The sequence below is a fragment of the Strix aluco genome, chromosome 8 (genome assembly GCF_031877795.1).
Source record: "Strix aluco isolate bStrAlu1 chromosome 8, bStrAlu1.hap1, whole genome shotgun sequence".
Lineage (NCBI taxonomy): Eukaryota > Metazoa > Chordata > Aves > Strigiformes > Strigidae > Strix > Strix aluco.
Window position 1 is genome coordinate 1798773 of NC_133938.1, and position 20271 is coordinate 1819043.

At 40.7% G+C, this 20271-nt stretch overlaps 1 protein-coding gene across 2 annotated transcripts; it reads left to right on the forward strand.

Moving 5' to 3' along the window:
* The first annotated feature begins 759 nt into the window (after positions 1–759).
* DEPDC1 (DEP domain containing 1) lies at positions 760–15069 on the forward strand. 2 transcript variants are annotated; one of them, XM_074833163.1, is made up of 12 exons: positions 760–807; positions 1654–1919; positions 2784–2934; positions 4076–4194; positions 4633–4763; positions 5151–5198; positions 8519–8659; positions 9147–10013; positions 10633–10805; positions 11776–11952; positions 12233–12418; positions 14445–15069. In XM_074833163.1, exons 1-12 carry the CDS (start codon positions 760–762, stop codon positions 14583–14585), a joined length of 2448 nt encoding a protein of 815 aa, XP_074689264.1. In that variant the 3' UTR covers positions 14586–15069. The 2 variants fall into 2 exon arrangements, with proteins under 2 accessions (XP_074689264.1, XP_074689266.1); XM_074833165.1 differs by lacking the exon at positions 9147–10013.
* The last annotated feature ends 5202 nt before the right edge of the window (positions 15070–20271 follow it).

A 20271-nucleotide genomic window follows, 5' to 3' on the forward strand; every position in this document is an offset into this window, starting at 1 on the left:
AGGAAAGGGGGGAGGGACTCTTGATCAGGGGGGAGTGATAGGACCAGCGGTAATGGGTTTAAACTGACAGAGGGGAGATTTAGATGAGATCTAAGGCAGAAATTCTTCCCTGTGAGGGTGGTGAGGCCCTGGCACAGGTTGCCCAGAGAAGCTGTGGCTGTCCCCTCCCTGGAAGGGTTCAACGCCAGGTTGGACAGGGCTTTGGGCAACCTGGGCTAGTGGAAGGTGTCCCTGCCCAGGGCAGGGGGGTGGGACTACATGATCTTTAAGGTCCTTTCCAACCCAAACCGTTCTGTGATTTTAAACCTTTGTTCAGGACTAACCTGTACGTGCCTTCTACCGCACGGTGCTACTCCATGCTCCCAGGGAAGGCAGGCGTCTCGACCCTCAGCTGAGGGGCACAGCCAGTGCCTGAGCCACTCCCAGGCAGGCTGCGACACCGCTGCCATCAGGCAAGGCCAAAACGAGCGGTGTGAAGCGGCTCGGGAGGGACAGCTTAGCTCAGTCGATACCGCAGGGAGAAAATTAAATTAAACATCGGTCCGTAAAGTCCTGTCGAGTGCCGCCACGGCCGGGCGGCCGCTGAGGGGACATTTCCCGCCCTTCCCCTCAGGGGGCGGCGCGCGCGTCACGCCCAATCCGCTTCCGCGGGCGGCTCGCGCCGCGGATTCAAACGGCGCGGGGCGGCGGTGGCGGCCGTTGGGCTGCGTGAGGCGGGACGGGGGGTCCCGGCGGCCCGGGGGGGCTGCGCCCAGCGCCATGGCGAGCCGGCCGGCCGGCCCGGGGCCCTACCGCGCCACCGAGCTGGTGAGGACGGGCGGGCCGGGGCGGCGGGGCCGGTTCGTGGGGTGGGAGGAGGGAAGCGGGCTGCTGCCGCGGCCCCCGGGCCCCCCTCGTCAGCCCAGGCCTCTGCCTCAGGGATAAAGCACAAAGTAACGTGACCCCCGCGGTCAGGGAGATGTCCGGAGCTGCGCGGGGCCGTGGGGTTGTCGGGGGTGACTGCGCTCGGTGCTGTCTGAACGCAACGCGTGGAAACTGGGGTGCTGTGGGGCAGGAGGGGGTTCTGTGCCGCCCTCACTCCCCCCGCCCGTGACCGCTGCCACGCAACGCGGGACCCTCCCCGGGAAGGGCTTTCGGGGGGAGGCAGCGCCTGGCTCCTCGAAAATGGGGTGATAGCTGAGTAAGAGGAGCCTGCTGCTTACAGTGTGTCGTCTAGTTTTGTGCGGGTAGATAGGAAGGGAGGAAAATACTTTCAAACTTAAAACTGGTGTGTGTGTACCCTCTGGATCTATCTCATGTCTGAGAGCTGCTCTGGATGTGGTTTGACAGTGCCGCAGGAAACGGAGGTGGTGTAAATACTGGGCCTGTGCAGGCCAGGTCAATAAAACTTGTCTGTGAAACTCTAACCTTATTTTCAGTTATAGAAGAATGTGATAAAAACCTAAATGAAATGTTTACCTGTTTTTTAATCTGAACTTCAGTGTTTCTGTATTAATACTACTATGTTATTTAGTATAACTCTCAATATTTGTTAGTATTAATGTTGTGATTTTATTTATATGCTTATTAATATAATACTGTTTCAACTGATAATTACAACAATCAGCTTCAGGCTTTAATCTTCTGTTCTTTGCTGTTTTGTTTCCCATGCAGTGGAATGAAATTACAAAATATTTCCGAGCAGGCATGCCATTAAGGAAACACAGACAACACTTCAAAAAACATGGAAGCTGTTTCACTGCCTCTGAAGCTGTAGACTGGCTCCATGAAGTATTAAGGAATAACAGTAACTTTGGTCCTGATGTTACTAGGCAGCAGACTGTTCAGTTATTAAGAAAGTTTCTCAAGAACCATGTAATTGAAGATGTAAAAGGGAGATGGGGATCTGAAAACTTAGAAGACAGTGGTGCACTGTACAGGTACTGAACTGACCAGTTAACAGAGCTCTTCAGGTTGAGACTTTTATTTCAGAACCTTAATGCTCAGATTCTCAAAAATAATTTGCTTTGGGTTGAGCAGTTGGGCCAAAAATGAATTATTACCACCATTTTACTGCACTCACTGATTTACTTTACTCTGACTCGTGGTATAGACCATACATCCTCTATGCTGAGGGCTGTTTCTGTGCTTTTGTCTAGTCCAGTTATTCACTGGCGTGTGTGCTACACTCAAGTGCTCTGGAGTGGAGCCAAGGAGAATTTATTGTAGGAGCTCTGTGCTGTGCTACTAGTCCTGTGTCTACTTCTCTTGTGCGTTTTGCAGAAAGTCAAAGTGGGAAACAGTCTTTCCTAAATTCTTAAATTAAGGGTATTAATGACCCTCACTTCTCAAAGTGTGTTCTCAGTGCTGTATAAATAGCTGAGCATCTTCAACTTGACTTTGAAACCAAGAAAAGTAGCCCAAAGCTTATTTATAGTATGACAATGTTAAACAGAATCAGAATCACAGAATCATCAAGGCTGGAAAGACCAACCTGACTCTTAAACACCTCCAGGGATGAGGACTCCACCACTTCCCTGGGCAGCCCATTCCAATACCTAACAACCCGTTCTGGAAAGAAATGCATCCTAATATCCACTCTAAACCTTCCCTGGGGCAACTTGAGGCCATTACCTCTTGTCCTAAACAGTGTTCTAAAGAGAAAATTTCAGCAATTTTCTTACTTTCCTGAATCTTTTCAGAATCTTACAGAATCACACTGCTAGGGTATGGTTTTGGTTAAGTGACTTCTTATATTTTTAATGTATTCTAAATGTATTTAACACCTCTCCTATTCATTACAGGTTTCCTTCAACATCTCCAGTTAAACCTCTACCAAGCTTGTGTCCACCAAAAGAGAACTTGGAAAACTTCTCTAGAGACAAAGAAAGGCTTTTTAAACTGCCGCATTTATCCAGGAGAACTCTTAAAAAACATGAGTTGCTACGGTCTCTGGTAATAATTTATCTATCTTACATAATTGTAGTTGCCATGTAATTCTTTATTCCTAAATAAAAAAACCCACCTAGAAGCAATTATCTTTTAGTGACACTGTTCTGTTGTGTCATCTTCCCTTCTAGCTGAACAAATGAATTGGTAGGTTCTTCTAGGTAGTGAGATAGAACATTTATATAGGTATAATAGAAAGTTGCAGCTATATTTTATATTGAAGTCTCTTGGTGACATGTGCTATTTTCTTGCATGTATAAAAAGAAATTTTATTAAATGGTCCATAAATATTCAAACAAAACTGTAACATGGCATTTTTGTAGTGCTGTCAGCAGGTGAAAGGGGTTATGCATTTGACAGAAGACATTAAGTATGTTCTTAAACCTATAAGAAGTTGGTTTTTAAACTTCATACTGGCAGCAGGTTTGGGAAGGGAAAGAGGGGTGGGAGGGTGGTTAAAGTGTTATTAATGCAGCCATGTTACCTGAGCTGAAAGGTCACTGACTCCCCATCCGTTGCAGTATAGGGCTAATTTTGCAACAGTATGATCTGGGGTTACAGAGTTTTAATTGTGTATGTATGTGTAAGCAATTGAGCATCTCATGTCATCAGTGTGGGAGGGTTTTTTTGTTTTCTTCTGGATTCTTTTGTTTGTTTTGTCTCCTTCTGTGCAGAATTATCCCTGCCACAGTATTTTAAAGTATTGAGAGGGTTGGAAGCTGGAGTTCTAGAAATGATCTGACCAATATGTTCTTGTTGAAACTTAATATATTTTTGTTATTTAGGACAAGTAAAAGGCACATATTTAACTGTTCTGCTTACTTTTTGAAAATGATTGAATGTGAGTGTTTGGCCCTTTATTCTGTTGAGATCTGTGTGTGTGCATACTTTCTGAATTTAGATTGTGATCCTAAAGGAGAGTACTTTGCCTGCTAATGCATTTGGATTTTATGTGTTTTCATCTTTTACACTGACTTTTGAGACGATTAGGTCTGTTTTCATAGTGTCCTTTTTTGCTTTTTAGTTGATTATGCTTTGGAATTTAATGTTCTGCAGAATGCCCTATACTTTTGAGAACAATTTTTACTTAAACAAGCCTCTTAGGATAATTCAAAATTATCTTATAGTATAACCTGCTCATTTTTAGGAAAACTTAGAAAAAACAAAGCCAGATATCATAGAGGAAAACAAGGAAGACACACTGCCTAAGAAGGAAATAAGCCAGGAGTATGTGGAAGAAACTTGGAGAAATATCATTCTAATACAGTGAGTAATACACTGTAAAAAGTACATTCTTGTATATGTGCTTCGGGTATGTAATGGCCCGATCAAGCTTTTGACTTGCAAATTTTTTTAAAATTTTTAAAATTATGTTTTAAGCTGAATATTTTTTACTAACTATTGCTTACATATGCTTTTTAATGTATGTATTAACATTGGATTGTTGCATTTAAGAAATTTATTGAAACTTATTGTTGCTGGTGTTGAAGTATATTTAAGTACCATAGGTGCTCATTCTTACTGATTTTTGGTGTTTGTCCCAGGAAAAAGTGTGTCTTCAATTTGTCCTCTTGGAAGTGAGAATTTAATAAACCGGAGACTAGGTTATCAAGTAACTGGTGTTGGAATAGATATGGAAAGAACTTGGTTTTGTTTCTTGCTAGCAAACTCTTTAGACAACATCTGCTCTCTTCCTCCCCACAGTTTGCAAACCATTTTAGGCCTCCCATCTTTGGAAGAAGTCTTGCAGCCAACACAGATAGTTCCTGAGTATGTCATATACAACATGACTAACACGAGCAGACACGGTGTTGTTATTTTGCAGAACAAATCGGGTAAGATTTTTTTTTTCCTGGTTTTGCTTAAAGATTCTGTATGGCACAATTGCAACCAACAATAAATAAAGTCATATGTTTCATGGTCTGTCTTTTACACCTCTTTTACACCTTTTACAAACTAGAGCACAGTTCAGTATATTTGTGTAGAAGGTTTTGTAGGTGTATTGCATTCACTTTTAAACTTACAGATTTTTATTTTAAATATCTTAAGTAATATCACAGAATCATGTAGGTTGGAAAAGACCTTGAAGATCATCTACTCCAACCATTAATATCTTTAGTTTTAAATTTGATCTCTTATATTTATTACATTTGAGCCATTATATGTATTTGTTATTAAGTCTTTGAGGTTATATATATAAATAATGTACTTGTTTATTTTAGATGACCTCCCTCACTGGGTGTTGTCAGCTATGAAATGCCTGGCATACTGTAAGTAACTGAATAGCTTTTTCTGTTCCAGAAACCTATTCTGAGTTGAAAGTGAAGTATACTTGCATGTTAAGATCAATTGTGATGTTTCATTTTGGAAATTGAAATAATCTTAAGTGCCTTGATATGCCGAGAAGCAATGAAAGCAATACATATCAAATTACTGCACAGAAATGTAACTTAAAAGAGCTAACACATTTTGAAGATGTTATATTTCAGGTAATCAAGATATCAGTCCTTTAGCACTCTAGCTAGTTATCCTGCTTTTCGGCTGTTTTGTATGATTCTGCACATGAATTCTTGGCAATGTGAACAGGTTAAATTAGTGGAAGAGGAGGGGCTTCAGTGTTCCTTAATCCATTAAATGTGCAGGAGAATTAATTAAACTGTAAGCTTTCAGCAGAAGCATGCTGTCTGAGGCCAGAAAAAAGGACTGTTTTTTATGAAAATAATTCCTATTAACAAAGAAGCAGGAAGAAATCTTGAGTCGTTGGGCAAAACCTGTGTCTGGTTTCTTCTAATGCAGTTTTTCAGGAGTAAAGGGATTTTCCTTTTCCAGTTACTGACTAGGAGTTGGACTAAAACATTTCTTACATTTCATATTAAACTGAGGAGACCAATTCACAGGAAACAAGTTAGTTTTTTATTTATCTTGGAAGAAATCAAACAAAATTTTGCAAAGGGATTGGGGTAAAGGCATGCTCATATAGTCAGCTTGATGGTCTACTAAATTTGTCATGAGAACAGAAGGAAGAGTTCCACTCACTTGTTCCTGGATCATGGAGTGGGAGGGTAGCTCCTCCGGTACCTCCTTATCTGCTTCCCCACCTTTTTCTTCAAACTGTCTTAGGAAAAGCTTCTGCTTAAAACCGTTTTGTGGTTACAGAATCACAGAATTGTCTAGGTTGGAAAAGACCTTGAAGATCATCCAGTCCAACCATCAACCCAACATTAACAGTTCCCAACTACACCATATCCCTCAGCGCTAATCAGTTCAGCTGTGGAGAAGGCCTTCAGTGTCTTAACAATCATTGCATAGTGGATGAGATGGATTTTTTTTTTAGTCAGGCATTTTTAGCTGTTAAACATGTTTTGTGACAGAACTGAACTTTCGTTGTCTGCAGAGTGAGAGTCAGTCTACACTCATCCCTTGTTTTGATCAGTGTATGAAATATCAATCAGCAAAACTCAATGTGGTTAGAATTTACAGCAAACTTAGTGCTTCTGGTTTGTTTTCTTTGTGTATTTGCTTAATGTATAATTTAGAAAGGCATGATGTTAAATCTTGAACTTCAGCAAAGAAGACTGGGTTACCCGAGGCATCAGTGTTAAGTGTACTTGAGCAGCTGCCTTGGAACCACTGGGAAAGTATTTACTGTGGAGCGATACAATTAACACAGGTTTTCACACAATGGGGGGGGGGAAAAAGTGCTTTCACAGTGAACCTAATGAAGTTCAGTTTCTAATGGCTCGGTCTGATGTGGAATATCTTGCTAATAAAGGAGTGTTGTTCTTCAGCGTGTGCTGTAGCAGACCTGTGCGGTACTAATAGTGTTTCTTCTTTACAGTGCCACTGATTTTTATGAAACTGGCTTTGAAGCTTCTGTTGTCAGATGTGTTTGAAGTTGTGTTACAAACATACAGATTGCGATTATGTGAGCTTTGCATCTCTATGAAGCAAGCTTTGAAAAGATTCTGGAGAAGCAGAGGACAAACTGACAATTAGACTTTTTTCTTTTTCTTCTCTTTCAAAACTGCCTCTTTAAATGACAAACAGGGCACGCTAGTGTTAGATGAGTGCCTCTCAAATGAAATTGGAGATGATGAGCTCTTTTTATGTGGGTACTTGCCCTGCTGTTTAGCTCTTGCCCCTTTTCCTGGTGCTCTCCTTCATTAGCTCCCCTCAAAGCCGTACTGGCTGTAATGTGGTTGGGTGGTGTGTGTTTCTACCTCTGCCTAGTCTCTAGCTGCTCAGGGGGGTCTGTACAGGGTTAGTGTGGCTTCAGAAGTTCAGTTTGCAGCGTACACTCTTGTGAAATTGACTCTTTTTTTCTTCAACATGACTCTCTTCAACTGCATTCCCAAAAACATAGAGCCTCTTACATGAAGAGCACTATTAGGAAAAGCAGGACAGGGAAGAGCGTGGTGAGTGGATTTAAATCAAAGTGGAAAATATAGCTGAGCACTGATCTTGAGAGTGTTTCAATACCTTAATTCCCACATCAGTCCTGTATTTAGAACTAATAGGTCTTTGTGTTCATGGCACCAAAACTGCAAGCAAGCTTTTTCGGGTTTTTTTGAACTCTCAATTTCTAATTTGAGTGAATTAGTTCAAGTGGAGGTTTTATCTCTGCATCTGCTAGCTGTGCTGTAACCAAATGATTAAGGCGGTAGTTACTTTGCACAGTGAAAACTAAAAATACTTATACTGGCAGGGAGAACACTGCTCTACTGTATTTTTAGTGTAGTGTGTGGTAATGTAGTTATAATTATGAAGTTTGGTCATATCAAAAGTTATATTTTTTCCCTAGTTCTGTTTATAATTAAAACTGCCATCTCCTAATTCATTAGAACTGGCTTTGTAAGGTAGCTTATTTCATTTGTAGGAGTTCAGTGGAGTATGATAACGCTAGGGTTAAAATATCTACACAATTTCAAATTTTGTTTGTACCAGGACCCCTTTCATTCTTTTCCTTGTCTGTAGCAACATGGTCAAGGTTTAACAACAAGATCTCTTGGATTATTGGATTATCTGTCCACTTCTGAAGAAGAGATCCACCATGGGACTAGTGGTGAACAATTTGAATAGAGGAGTTGAAAAGAGGAGATCCCCACAAAGGGAAAGGACCCTGCCCAGCTGGCTTTGGCTTGGGTGTAAAGCAACGTGTGTACGCTGGCCAGCTTCTCGGCACGTTCTTCAAAGTTGGCCATAGCATGAGCTTCTTGGTCTGGAAGCTACAGCTCCCTGTGGGACAACTGCAATTGCTGTAGTTTGGGAGCAAAGGAAAGTGCTAGAAGTCTGTGACTGTCATTCTGAGGAACCTATAAAGGGCATAAATGAGTTATCTTCTTATTTTCTTGGTGTGAAACTGAGCACAACTCCTCAGTGGCTATATAGAATATGTTACACTGTTTTTGCTTACAGATGGTACAGTGCTAAACTAAACAAAATATTTGTATATTGATGACATGATTCTTTTCTTGTGAAACAGTCATTCCTACAAAAACAAACTTGTGTTGAGTTTTTAAATTTTTTTTCTTTAATAATGGAATTGTGAGAGTAAATACTTTTGTAAATTTTTTTCTTCACTTCTTTTTAGGGCCTAGAAATAATGACATGAGCCAACCAACTTACAGTGGGTTTGAACGGGATGTGTTCAGAACAGTTGCTGATTACTTTCTCAATCTTCCTGAACCATTACTTACTTTTGAATACTATGAACTTTTTGTTAATATTTTAGGTATGTATGAACTTAGAAATAATCAGTGCAAGCTATGAGTTGATACCAAGTGGGGACCAAATCTGTAATTCAAAGCAGATCATGACCCCCTAATCTGTATGGCACTTGAGTCTGAGGAAGATCATCAATGCTCTCAATCTCTGTTACAGTATTAATTGAAATGCAGTTCTGTCTCATACTATTCTCTATAAATTGCTGTTTGAGCTAACATTCTAAATAGGCAATAACCATAATTTAAAAATACGTGCTCGTTCCTGTCCCTCACTATTGCAGTGTGTCAACTTTCTTTATTCTTGCATGTTGGTTGCAGTTATCTTGTTAGATTGCTTTTGGACTAAGCTAAGCTTTTCTTTGGTTCTACTAACAGAGTCAACTATAAATTAGTGTCTTATATTTGTTGTCTTCTCTGTTTGGATAGCAGCTTTCTTTCTGAACTTGTTCATTTTCATACCACTTGCATCTTAACTTATATTTCATTTTCTGATAGTTATGTGTGGCTACGTCACAATTCCAGATATATGCAGTGGAAAGCATTCTGTCCAAGACGAGAAATGTGACCCACAACCTTCAAAAATTCTTCACTTGAACTCTTTCAAGTCAACTGAGTGTCTTCTTCTAAGCCTACTTCGCAAAGAGCCTGGCAAAAAAAAGAAAGAATATGAATCTTCCAGGAAGTCTTCTTCAGAAGAGCTAACTATTCAAAACCAATGTGCAAAGAAATTGCAGCAGTATAAACTGACATATAAACAAGATAGTGGTGGTAATCTAATAGGAGGAAGTTGTCAAAATCTTTCGGGTTTCAGGAATGAACAAGATCCACCTCAAACATTTAGGACGAGATGTTACTCTTTGGAAAGAATTGGAGATGCTACTGCAAGTATATGCAATAAAGGAGAATCTGATTCTCTCAGGCAAAGTGATGTGAGCACAAGAAATGGAAAACAATCACTACCATATGAGCATAAAGCTAATTTGGTGTTGGAGCTTGGTTTTGATAATACATGTCAAAACCAAACCTGTGGTATCAAGAGAGTGTCTGCCTCAACTGCTCAGGGTAAAGAGCTATTCAATGAAAATCATGGATCGAAGCAAATGTGCAGGTCTCTGAGTTTACTTGGTAAGAGGAACTCCAAAAGTTGCACTAGCATCAATGTACCAGTTGCTGAAATCACAGTGAAGCCAAGGTCTCAACTTTGTGGGCAAGGAAAACCAAACACCTCTGGTGTGGTTACTTCAGTGGACATCAGGACTGAGGTTTCTGATATCACCATCAAAAAGAGACTCTGCAAAAGTACCACAGAACTCTCAGAATACTCTTTCACTCACTCTTCTTATATGTTGACTGGCACACAAAGTAAGATGGCTTTCTAAAGCATGTTGTATTGGCTTATTGTGATGACTAACTAATCTCTGCTTCCTTAATCTTTGGCACTGTTGCTAGGTTTTTTGATATGCGTATAACTTGATCTGTGAGTTTTTTAAAAAAGAAAAAAACCTGGTTGCTAAATTGCACTGCTTAAAGGTAGCCCTTTGTACCTCTGCTAACAAATATTAGTGTGTAGTATCTTTGGAGTCTTAAACTTGATGTGTTGGTAATTCACCTTTCTGTTCAGGTAAGTGATAAGTAATTCTGGCCTAGACATTGTCTGTGAGTGAGGCAGGGAATCTGCAGGGACCTGCCTGTTGGAGAAGATGTCTTTCTCTGGTCTTTGAAGCACATTTTCTGGGAATAACATTAGTGTCATTTCTTAATTGTATTATGGTCTCAATTGTACCAGCAGTTTATCATAATGAAGCAAGTTGAAGATGACCACACAAAAAAAGGCCATGTAACATTACTTACAATGTTACAGCTGTCTTCTATGAAACATAGATTACCATATTGAAAAAAATGAGATTTCTTGTACTGAGGTAAAAATATCCTGAAAGTTGATTAAATCTTAATGACAGTTGTCTTTACAATTAACTTGTAGATCTCCTTCAGCCTCATTTAGAAAGAATTGCTGTTGAAGCACTACAGATATGTTGTTTGTTGCTTCCACCACCAAATCGTAGAAAGATTCAGCTCCTAATGCGCATGATCTCTCGGATCAGTGAAAATGTTGATATGCCACGACTGCATGATGCGATGGGCACACGTTCTTTGGTAAGAGAATAAGTGCAACGTATCTGTTGTTTTAACATGGCTGAAGTAGCGCTGAGAATACTGGCAGTATTCTGTGCTTGAGGTGCTTGACTCATTGCAATGAAATAGTGATTAACAGGCAGATTTTTCATCTCCAGAATATTTACAAAAAATCTGACTTCAAGCAAGCACCTTCTTGTTTTCATCCTAATATATTTCAAATATTGGTGCTGCTTTTGTTTACTTTGGGAGGAGAAGGGAAATAATTTCTTAGAAGAATGCAAATGATTGTTTAGTGCGATTTCTCACCCGACTGCCATTTAACTTAAAAGGTATTGGCAAAGTCTCTGTAGAAAACCTTTCTTGGGCTAAACATTCGTGTAGGTGAAGGTATGACAAAAACAGTTCCAAAGTAGTAAATTGACTGCCTAGTGAGTTTAAAGACAAGCTTCAAGGTCTGAATTTAAGATTTCATTGGAATGACTAAAGATTTTTGTCAAATGAGACTAGATAAAACAGCAAAGTACCTGCACATGCTAATTTAAAATAAGCCTACTAAAAGCTGGAAATATGAAAGTTGAAAAAAAATGTTTTTTAAAGCTATTCAAAACTGGATCTTGAGGTGCACCTTGGTTAGGTTGGCTCTGCAGCTTTTTTAGTCATCTCACTTGTCTCAAGATGGCTAAGCGAACATGTACACTTTTCTACAGGGGATGACTTGTTCTTATTATTACCTCTTTAAAATATGCATTTCTTTATTGAAAGTACTGTTCAATTCAAAAAAAAATACAGGTCTAATGTTACAAGAAGTTTCTTTATTTCAGATGAGGAAAAAAATTACAATCAGTTTTCCTCCTCTCTTGACCAGTGGTGCAGGCAAGAGAGATTGCAATGAAAGGTGGTATTGGAGAATTCGTTGTGCCACTGGATAGACTGGAAAGAAGGCAAATCCCTCAACTTCACATACTAACAATCTGCTAAACAATTCTAGATGATACAGACTTTTTCTCGATGCGTGTTGTGCTGTGCAGAAGAAGTAGATCTTGATGAGCTACTTTCTACACGATTAGTTTCATTTCTAATGGACCATCAACAAGAAATATTTAAAGTACCAACTTACCTGCAGGTTGCAGTGCAAGACCACATAGAACATGTGAAGATGGCTCAGGTTGGTGACATGATAGAAGTTTAAGTTTATTTGCTAATCATGGAGTATTTGTTACTTCTGAGGGTGGGATGGGAAAACTGTAAATAAAACCATCATATTTTGAATGCAAACTTTTATTAAACTTTTGGTGCAGTCATAGATATTAGCTACATTATAAAGTTTTGTGATGTCACTGTAAGTTAGTATCCTTGGACATTTGTTACTGAACAAACTATTTCTTCCTGAAATAGCACATAATCATTTGAGTATATGCAGACCCCTTCTTCAACTCTTGTTTCAGTGCAAATACCCAAAGGAAGAAATCTGTGCCATATTGCCAACGTATTCATACTGCAGACAAATAACTCCTGAGGAGTTTGAAGAACAAAGGGTTTCCACCTCTCAGGCTGCAGTAGCAGAGCTCTTGGAGAACATTATCAAAGATAAAAACTTGTCTGTGAAAGACAAAAAGAAAAAGTTAAAACAGGTAAGAACTTGCTGGATATTTTGTCTACTTCTGAAAACACCTTTGAGGGAAGGATCTCAGGCACTAGGCCCTGGTGCAGAACAGGAGCAGACTGTCTAGAGAGAAATGCTTCTTCTACAGAAGAGATGATTAATGCTTTTTTGACTGCATGCTTGGATTGGGCTTTTAAAGATGGTGTCTAATACAGCATTTGATGCTGTCTGGCAGCAGTGGTGTTCAAACAATGATTTAAAACCAGGATAAAAATATTCTAAGATAACTGCTCTCTGTTACATTGTGTGCAATAGAATTACAGCATGGTTTCTTGTGGTGTGCTGGCTATACGAGTTTACCATTAAAATGCTATAGATGGGCTTAAAATCAATCAATGTGATTTTCTTCGTTTAAGAGGTCAAGCTCTATCTGTTCACAGCTCTGCAGTGTTCTTTCCTGTGGACTTAGCTTTGTGTTTTGTAACATGTATATGGCTCAAGATTATCTGGCGCTTCTGTGGCCTATTAACATATTGCCTAATACTAAAGCTAAAATAACAGCAATTCTGGCGGGATTTAATACTGGAGGGTTTTTTTCTTTTTTGGAAAACCTTTGGCAAGTATTTCTGACCAATTGAAAAGTATTGTACTTGTCCTAGAATCTCCTAAGCAAGTCTTGTGACTCAAATTTGAAAAAGCAGCTTTTCAGAGCAAGCACATTTCTTTCTTTTTGGTGCCCCTCCCCCAGCTTCTGCAACACTGACTTTCATATGTGTAGGGAAAACTTTCTGATCCTGTAAAAGTGAAGGCTGGACTTTTGTTCAAGTTCATTAAAACTTCCTGCATGTAAAGAATAGTTAATTACGGTCGATTAAAACTTGGAGTAAGCAAGCAGTAAGAAGTGATACTCAGTGCCACTTTAAGCAGGTGAAGTGGGGAGGAGGGAGAACTAAAATCCTCTAATAGTAAACTTGAAGTATATATTTAAATTTTTGAGGAGTTCCCCCCAAAGCCTGGAAGCTGCTTGTACTGTAACAGCTGCATGTTAGCAAAACTTATTTTTAAATTTGCAGAGCTACATCATTACAGTCTTGCCACTTGTGCTGGATAGCTAGTGGTGTGATAAGGCACAACTTTTTGGAGCGATTATTCAGTTTTGATACTTTGAATTGGGGAAAGCCAAATCCATGGCACTTCCTAGAGGGATAGCTCCAACTTGTGTCAACACCAAAAGTTATACACGATGTCATTTTCGGTAGTTTGAATCAGTCAGCAGGAAGCTTTGGCTGATGCACAGATGTGTTCGCCACTATTCGTTCCTTCCTGAGGCCTTACACAGAAGACAGGCAAAATGTCAAAAATACCTGAAGCCAGATATTTTTTAGTTGTGTATCTGCAGGAATTGAAAAATAACTCCTTTGGTTAAGTAGGAAGCTTTGCTGAAAGAATACCTTCAAAATCTGCTCAATCTTAACTTCCATTTTGGGTAAAACATTTATCATGGTGATTCTTGAAAGGCAGGTTTCCAAGCATAAAGAGAGCTGGCTGGGCAGCATGGCTTCACGTGCTGGCTCCCATGCCTTGCATGGGCAGCAAATGCTGGTCCTGTGGCTTGGGCTCAGGCAAGGCCAGGCTCAGACAAGGCCTGGCTCAGGCAAGGCGTAGCCGTGCTGTTACTCAGCCGAGGAACAACACGGTGAGCAGCTGTGAGGGGAGATCCTGGCAGGCAGAACAGCACGGTGTTTACTCATTGCTCTATTCCCATCACAGCAGTTAAAAATCCTTGGGAATAAAACACGATTAGAAGCTTTTCTCAGTTCAACAGACAATGAAGTGACCGACGGAATTTGTTTGACTCCTTGTTTATCACTCGTGAACTCGTAAGCACAAAGGGCTACAGCTCTGGTCAGGTGTCTCAGCAGTTACTTTACATGCCAGTAGTCTTGCTGCTCCTGCTGATACGCATCCTTACAGGGTGATTCATGCTCACGCCCCGCATGGCTGGAGTTTTTGCTGGAGTCTGGTATTTTATTTTTCACTTTTGTGTTTTCTAGTTTCAGAAGGAATACCCTCTAATCTACCAGAACAGATTTCCAACTACAGAAACTGAAGCAATGCTATTTGAGAACAAACCTACCATCAAACAACCAATGCTTAGCCTAAGAAAACCAAGATTTCGTAGCCTAAGATACTAATTTCACCACACTTCAGCTGCTTACTTATTGGATGGATGGATGAATGATTTACCAAAGGGCGCTTGCTGCGGAAATTTGGTGGTGGCTGTGTGTGTAGCAGGAAGAAATGTTTACATGGACACTATGTTGAAAGGTGCCAGAATAACTTTTTTTGTGCAGATAACTTTTGAATGACTGCTAAGAGAAGTAAATATTTATCTGTTTACAAATTATTACAATATATTGTGGTCAGTAAAATAAATGTGAAAATAAGCATGAAGCTATTAGTAACCAAAAATTTATATATGGTTTTCATATGGGAAACTAATGATATGCATATTGTTGTAACTTTTTAAATGTCCGTTCAGGAATTTGTGCCGTTTATCATTTGTGTAGGTTTTTTGATGTCCATATGTTGTGAATAAGTGCCTTCTTTGTATTCTCAAAATACTTTAAACAAAACAATGTTCTTTGAGTTTGGACCCAATTTAGAAGTTGGTTCTGTTGTTTCTAAGGGAGCCAGAAATTCACCATAAATAAATTATTATCTGACTCCATAAAATACTTCTGTTCATCTAATCTGTAAAATTCATAAAAGCTTTTGTATATTTATATTAAAAGTCTTAGGTATATTTCTGACATTTTCATGGAAAATCTATTTTGGATCTATTGGTATACTTCCCAAAATAATAGAAGTGGTGGATGATACGTGAAGTGACAATGAATAGAATCAGAATACACTAAATTTCCCTATTTTGTTTCCAGAGTTAGGAGTTTGCATGTTAATTCTGGTGGGGCCAAGGCTTCCCTACAAGAGTAAATCTGCATGAGTAGTTCTGTGAGAGAACAATCAAAGTAAGTGTTTTCATAAAGATCCCGGCTTAATATTTAGACAGATGTGCTCCAGGCAGAAAACCTAAAAAGTAGCAAGCAGTGAATGATGTTAGTGTTCAATACTGGGCTTGGAGAGAAATGGGTGCTTTCCCCCCCATATTTGCATCCATCAAAAAAGAAGCCTGACATCCCTTTGTTTGTTTTCCCAGAGAGACAGGGGTAGCGTGTAGGTGTAAAGCCTGGGCACTCAAGGGAATTTTAAAGAAGATTTAATGAAAAAAAAATCACTCTTAACAGAGTAAAAATAGTGTAGTATAGCAAAAAGATGGATGAACCTTTAAGGTTTGATTGAAGCCTTGTTTATATCAAAAGTATTGTCATTTTGGAAAGCTGTGATGTGGAGCTATCGTCAGCCAACATGCCACGCACGAGCTCTGCCGTGAGACCCGGGGACGTCGCTGCTCCTGATTTGGAAAGGCGACCGTTCTGAAGCGGAGTGATGTCAAGTTATGCGTGTGGTAAGTTTTTTTATAGAACGTGTCCTGCGAGTGGGAGCACTAATGGGTCTGCCTCTTCCTCTGAACACAACTCTCATCACATTGTCCTCTCCTTGGACTGAGATGACAATGTGACAACGGGGGTTGCAAACTGCTGGTGAGGGTGTAGCTGCATCCATGGGCAGTTAGTGGGGAGATACGTAATGCAGCTGAACTGAGTAAATTAGTTTGCTAAAGAGCAGCTAAAGGTCCTTGGAGGAAATGGGGCCACCATGTAAAATATAATTTCTGTAAATTCTCTTGTTATTTTTTGTATATTCCAATGCTGTGCCAAAGTAAGGAGTGAGGAACAGCCTATATCTCCTTTATGTAAGTGGTGTTTGTGCTGGAATTTGTTATCCGTGTGTATATAAATGCAATTCAGGGTCTTGAATGTTCACTGTTGGCATGTTGGTCACTTAGGGCCATAATCCATGCTGTGACCTGTCCTTCACATGGCCGAAGCCAACAGTCAGCGGGGCCATCGCTGCGGAATACTTCCACACTGCTCTTCAGTTAAAGGTTTCTTTAAGCTCATATCATCGCAGCCAGTAACGTGCCATCCACTGAGACTATTCTGTGATTGGAACACTGTCAAAATTGGGTTTGGTTGTGAGGAATTTGTGTCAGTGTTACATTTCTATTGTAATATTGCTTCTAGATAAACTATCTGCTTGTTTTGGCTGTGTTTGCAGGAAAATGGAAGGGCTGCACTGCCAGCGCTGGACTGCAGGAGGAGGTACATTTGAAGTCCAACTTTATTTTCACTTTAGGGTTTGGGGTTTTTTATTAAGCAGTTTTGTGCTTTATAGAATCATATTTAGAGATGAATGTTCTCCCTTTGTGTGAGCTGTCTGGCTGCCTGTTGCCTTGTTCGGTTATCATAGCGCTGGGCTGCGCAGCGTAGGCACATCCCTTATGCTTTGTCAGGTCTTGCCCATTCCTAGGACAAGAAACTGAATTGGCACTGTGCTTGCACATGCAGACTTTTACAGTAATTGTCATAAAACCCATCATCAACATTAAAACCAAAGCAAATCTCAACTACTCATCTTTTACCTGGTTTGGGTTTGATTTGTTTTTTTGGCATCTCGCGGGGAGGCTCCATAGTAGTCTGGTACGAGTTCGTACACTGTGTTTGGGTACTTTGGTGTTATGAGCAAAGGTCTTGGTGGAGGATTTTTGCTTTTACGTTTGACGTCTTAGTACATAACTGCTGTGCATGAGACTGCACTCCTCTCCTTGGAAAAATGAGGCAAAAAGACCTTTGCATTCTGCATCTGATACTTATATATACATACATATATATATATATACACAATTATATATATACCAAATTAGTCTTATGTTAGCTTTACAGGAGTGGGGGGTTAGGGCAGAAATTTAATATCTGGCACAATAAATATTTTGCAGTATATCATTTTTCTCTTTTCCTTATGAAAAGCAAGGCTTTGTAAATGAGAAACCAAGATTAGCCCAGTTTTAGCCTGTATTAGTAACGCTTTAATGTCCCGTAGATAACTTTACACTTGCATAGTAGGTGACATGTTCATCCTCTGTAACACCTGCAGTCAGCTACTTTAAAATAATCCATCACCTGCCTAAACTTGCTTCTAATTATTCTTGACCTGTTAAGTGTTGCGTAAATGCTTTATTTATTTTTGTGTTCCAGTTAAGCAACTTATTAGGTGAGAAGCTCACACTTAGGATTTAGCTTTCAAAGGACTGCCCTCATTATTCAGAGTTCTTGCTCTGTGTTATTTAATGTTTCCTTCTAAGGTTTTGACAGAACTTAACTAAAATGTGAATAAATAGGCAAGCTGACTAGCTAGGGGACAATTAAAACATTCTAAGTGAATGACAGATGCAAATTTAAATTTCATTTAAACCTTTCTTTGAGTTATCATTTTCTCTTGAGGGAAATTTTTTACTAGAAGGCTTTTATATTTTTGTTCTTTAAGTATCATATTGCAAAAACTACACCTGTGTACGGGGAGCAGTTCATCCAAAGTGAATTGGCTGTTGCCTGCAATCTATCACTTGTGTACAACGTGGGATAGCAGAATTGCCTGAAGTACAGTTTTGTTCTGAAAACTGGCACTGTAGGAAGGGTTCGTGGTTGCCTGACACCGACTTGAGAGGAGAAAATGCTGTCAGGGTCCAGCACTGAACCATACAGGCTGCTTTTATTATGCAAGAGTCAAGCTCGTAATAAACTTCCTTAGGCTTTTGTAAAACCTTTGTATTAGTTTGAATATTTTAGTTCATTTGACACAGACTTAAATTTATTTAAAAACATGTTTAGCAGAGATATGATTTCCAGCACTGTCTCATAAATAGTCTTGGGCAAATGAGAAGCTGTTCACTCAGTGTGTGGCCGGCTCGGGTGCAGTCACAGTAGGCTATTTGGGTGTTGAATATGTACTTACTGTTTTGCATACACAGATCCAAAACTCTCTTCTCTTTTGCTTAAGTGTTTTAGAGTGATTATTTGTGATTGCCATCTGCAATACCAGCTGGTCTGCTGGCAATTGGAGGTAAAGAAACTTGTTGCCTCCCTTTCCTGCATAGGAAGGCAGGATGAGATGCTGCTATTTGTGTTTAGCAGCAGCTTTTTTTGCTAATTAGTGTCAATAACAACTCCTTTTTGGTTGTATTGGTTGCATTTTATGTGTTGGTAGGTCATATGCTGTCTTACGCTGTTCTTGGTGTTAGTGTCAAACCAGAAGTTGCCTGGTCTGGCGCTGGCTGGTGTGCAGCAACTGGTAGAAAACAGCCAGAAGGTTACGTGGATAAAATGTTAATGGCTAATCTCAGCGTCATGATGTAACTGTGTACTCCAAATTTAACTGCATGTGGGCAGCAGACAGATAGAAGTGCAAAATTAGTACTTTAAGGGGAAGGGGGGAAAGCCTGAAAATCATAGGATCGTAAATTTGGTGGGAAGGGACCTTCAGAGGTCATTTGTCATAGAATCATAGAATAGTTTGGGTTGGAAGGGACCTTAAAGATCATCTTGTCCCACCCCCCTGACCCAGGCAGGGACACCTTCCACTAGCCCAGGTTGCCCAAAGCCCCATCCAACCTGGCCTTGAACCCTTCCAGGGAGGGGGCAGACACAGCTTCTCTGGGCAGCCTGTGCCAGGGCCCCACCACCCTCACAGGGAACAATTTCTTCCTTACATCTAATCTAAATCTCCCCTCTGTCAGTTTAAACCCATTACCCCTCGTCCTATCCCTACACCCCCTGATCAAGAGTCCCTCCCCCCTTTCCTGTAGCCCCTTTCAGTCCTGGGAGGTCGCTCTAAGGTCTCCAAGGAGCCTTCTCTTCTCCAGCTGAACCCCCCCAACTCTCTCAGCCTGTCCTCACAGGAAGGGTTCAAGGCCAGGTTGGACAGGCATTTGGGCAACCTGGGCTAGCGAAAGGTGTCCCTGCCCGGGGCAGGGGGTTGGAACTAGATCTCCAAGGTCCCTTCCACCCAAACCGTTGTGTGATGATTCTGTAAATCTGAGCAGCCGCTCAGGCTCGTCCCTCTGACCCAGGGTCCTGGCAGGCAGACGCTGGCTGGGCACGGGGGTAAGTGAAAAGGGAGGAGAGCCGTGGAGGTGGAGGCTGCCCTTGGTGCCATCCTTCTTCTGACTCTTGCCTCCACGTCTGCAGCGCTGGATCGTGCTCAGTGCTGGTAAGGTGCAGAAGGAGGAAATCTTGGCTGCTGGTGTGTGGGGCCAGGGGCATTTTGGACCTCTGCCTCCTGAGCCACTGGAGGAGGACGGGGCCTGGGAAGATGCTGTCACTGTGGAAACACTGAATTTTCATGATATCAATGATTTAGGACACTGTTTGGAGTCCTTATCCTGGGGTTAATTAAAAATCTCCATGTTGTTTGCACTGCTAAGAGGTCTTGAGTTTGCACTGAAGTTTATATTGAATATATTTATCACTATGATGCTTCCCCAGACAAATTACCCTAGAATTGAGGTTGTTTAATATGAAGAGTTAATGGGAGGCCTCAGTTGAGGAGCTCATGCAGGCTCAACATGCTATCTTGTTTTTCAGTTAGAAGCCTTAAATGAACCCTCAGTCCAAAAGGAAACACTTGATCTTGTAAAGAGGAAGCAAACACAAACAGCACAGAAAGAAACGAACCTTTCACTTCATGGTTGTAGCAGCAGATCAAACACGGGGGCTGCTTGATGTCTAATTTTCTCCTTTCACCACAGTTCTGACCACTGGAGCCCAGGTTCTGTTTGTTTGGGGGGAGTACCCGAGGGTAGGTGGTATTATGAAATGTCTTCATCCTGTGCCATGGGCTGCAGTGAGGGGGAGAGCAGTAATC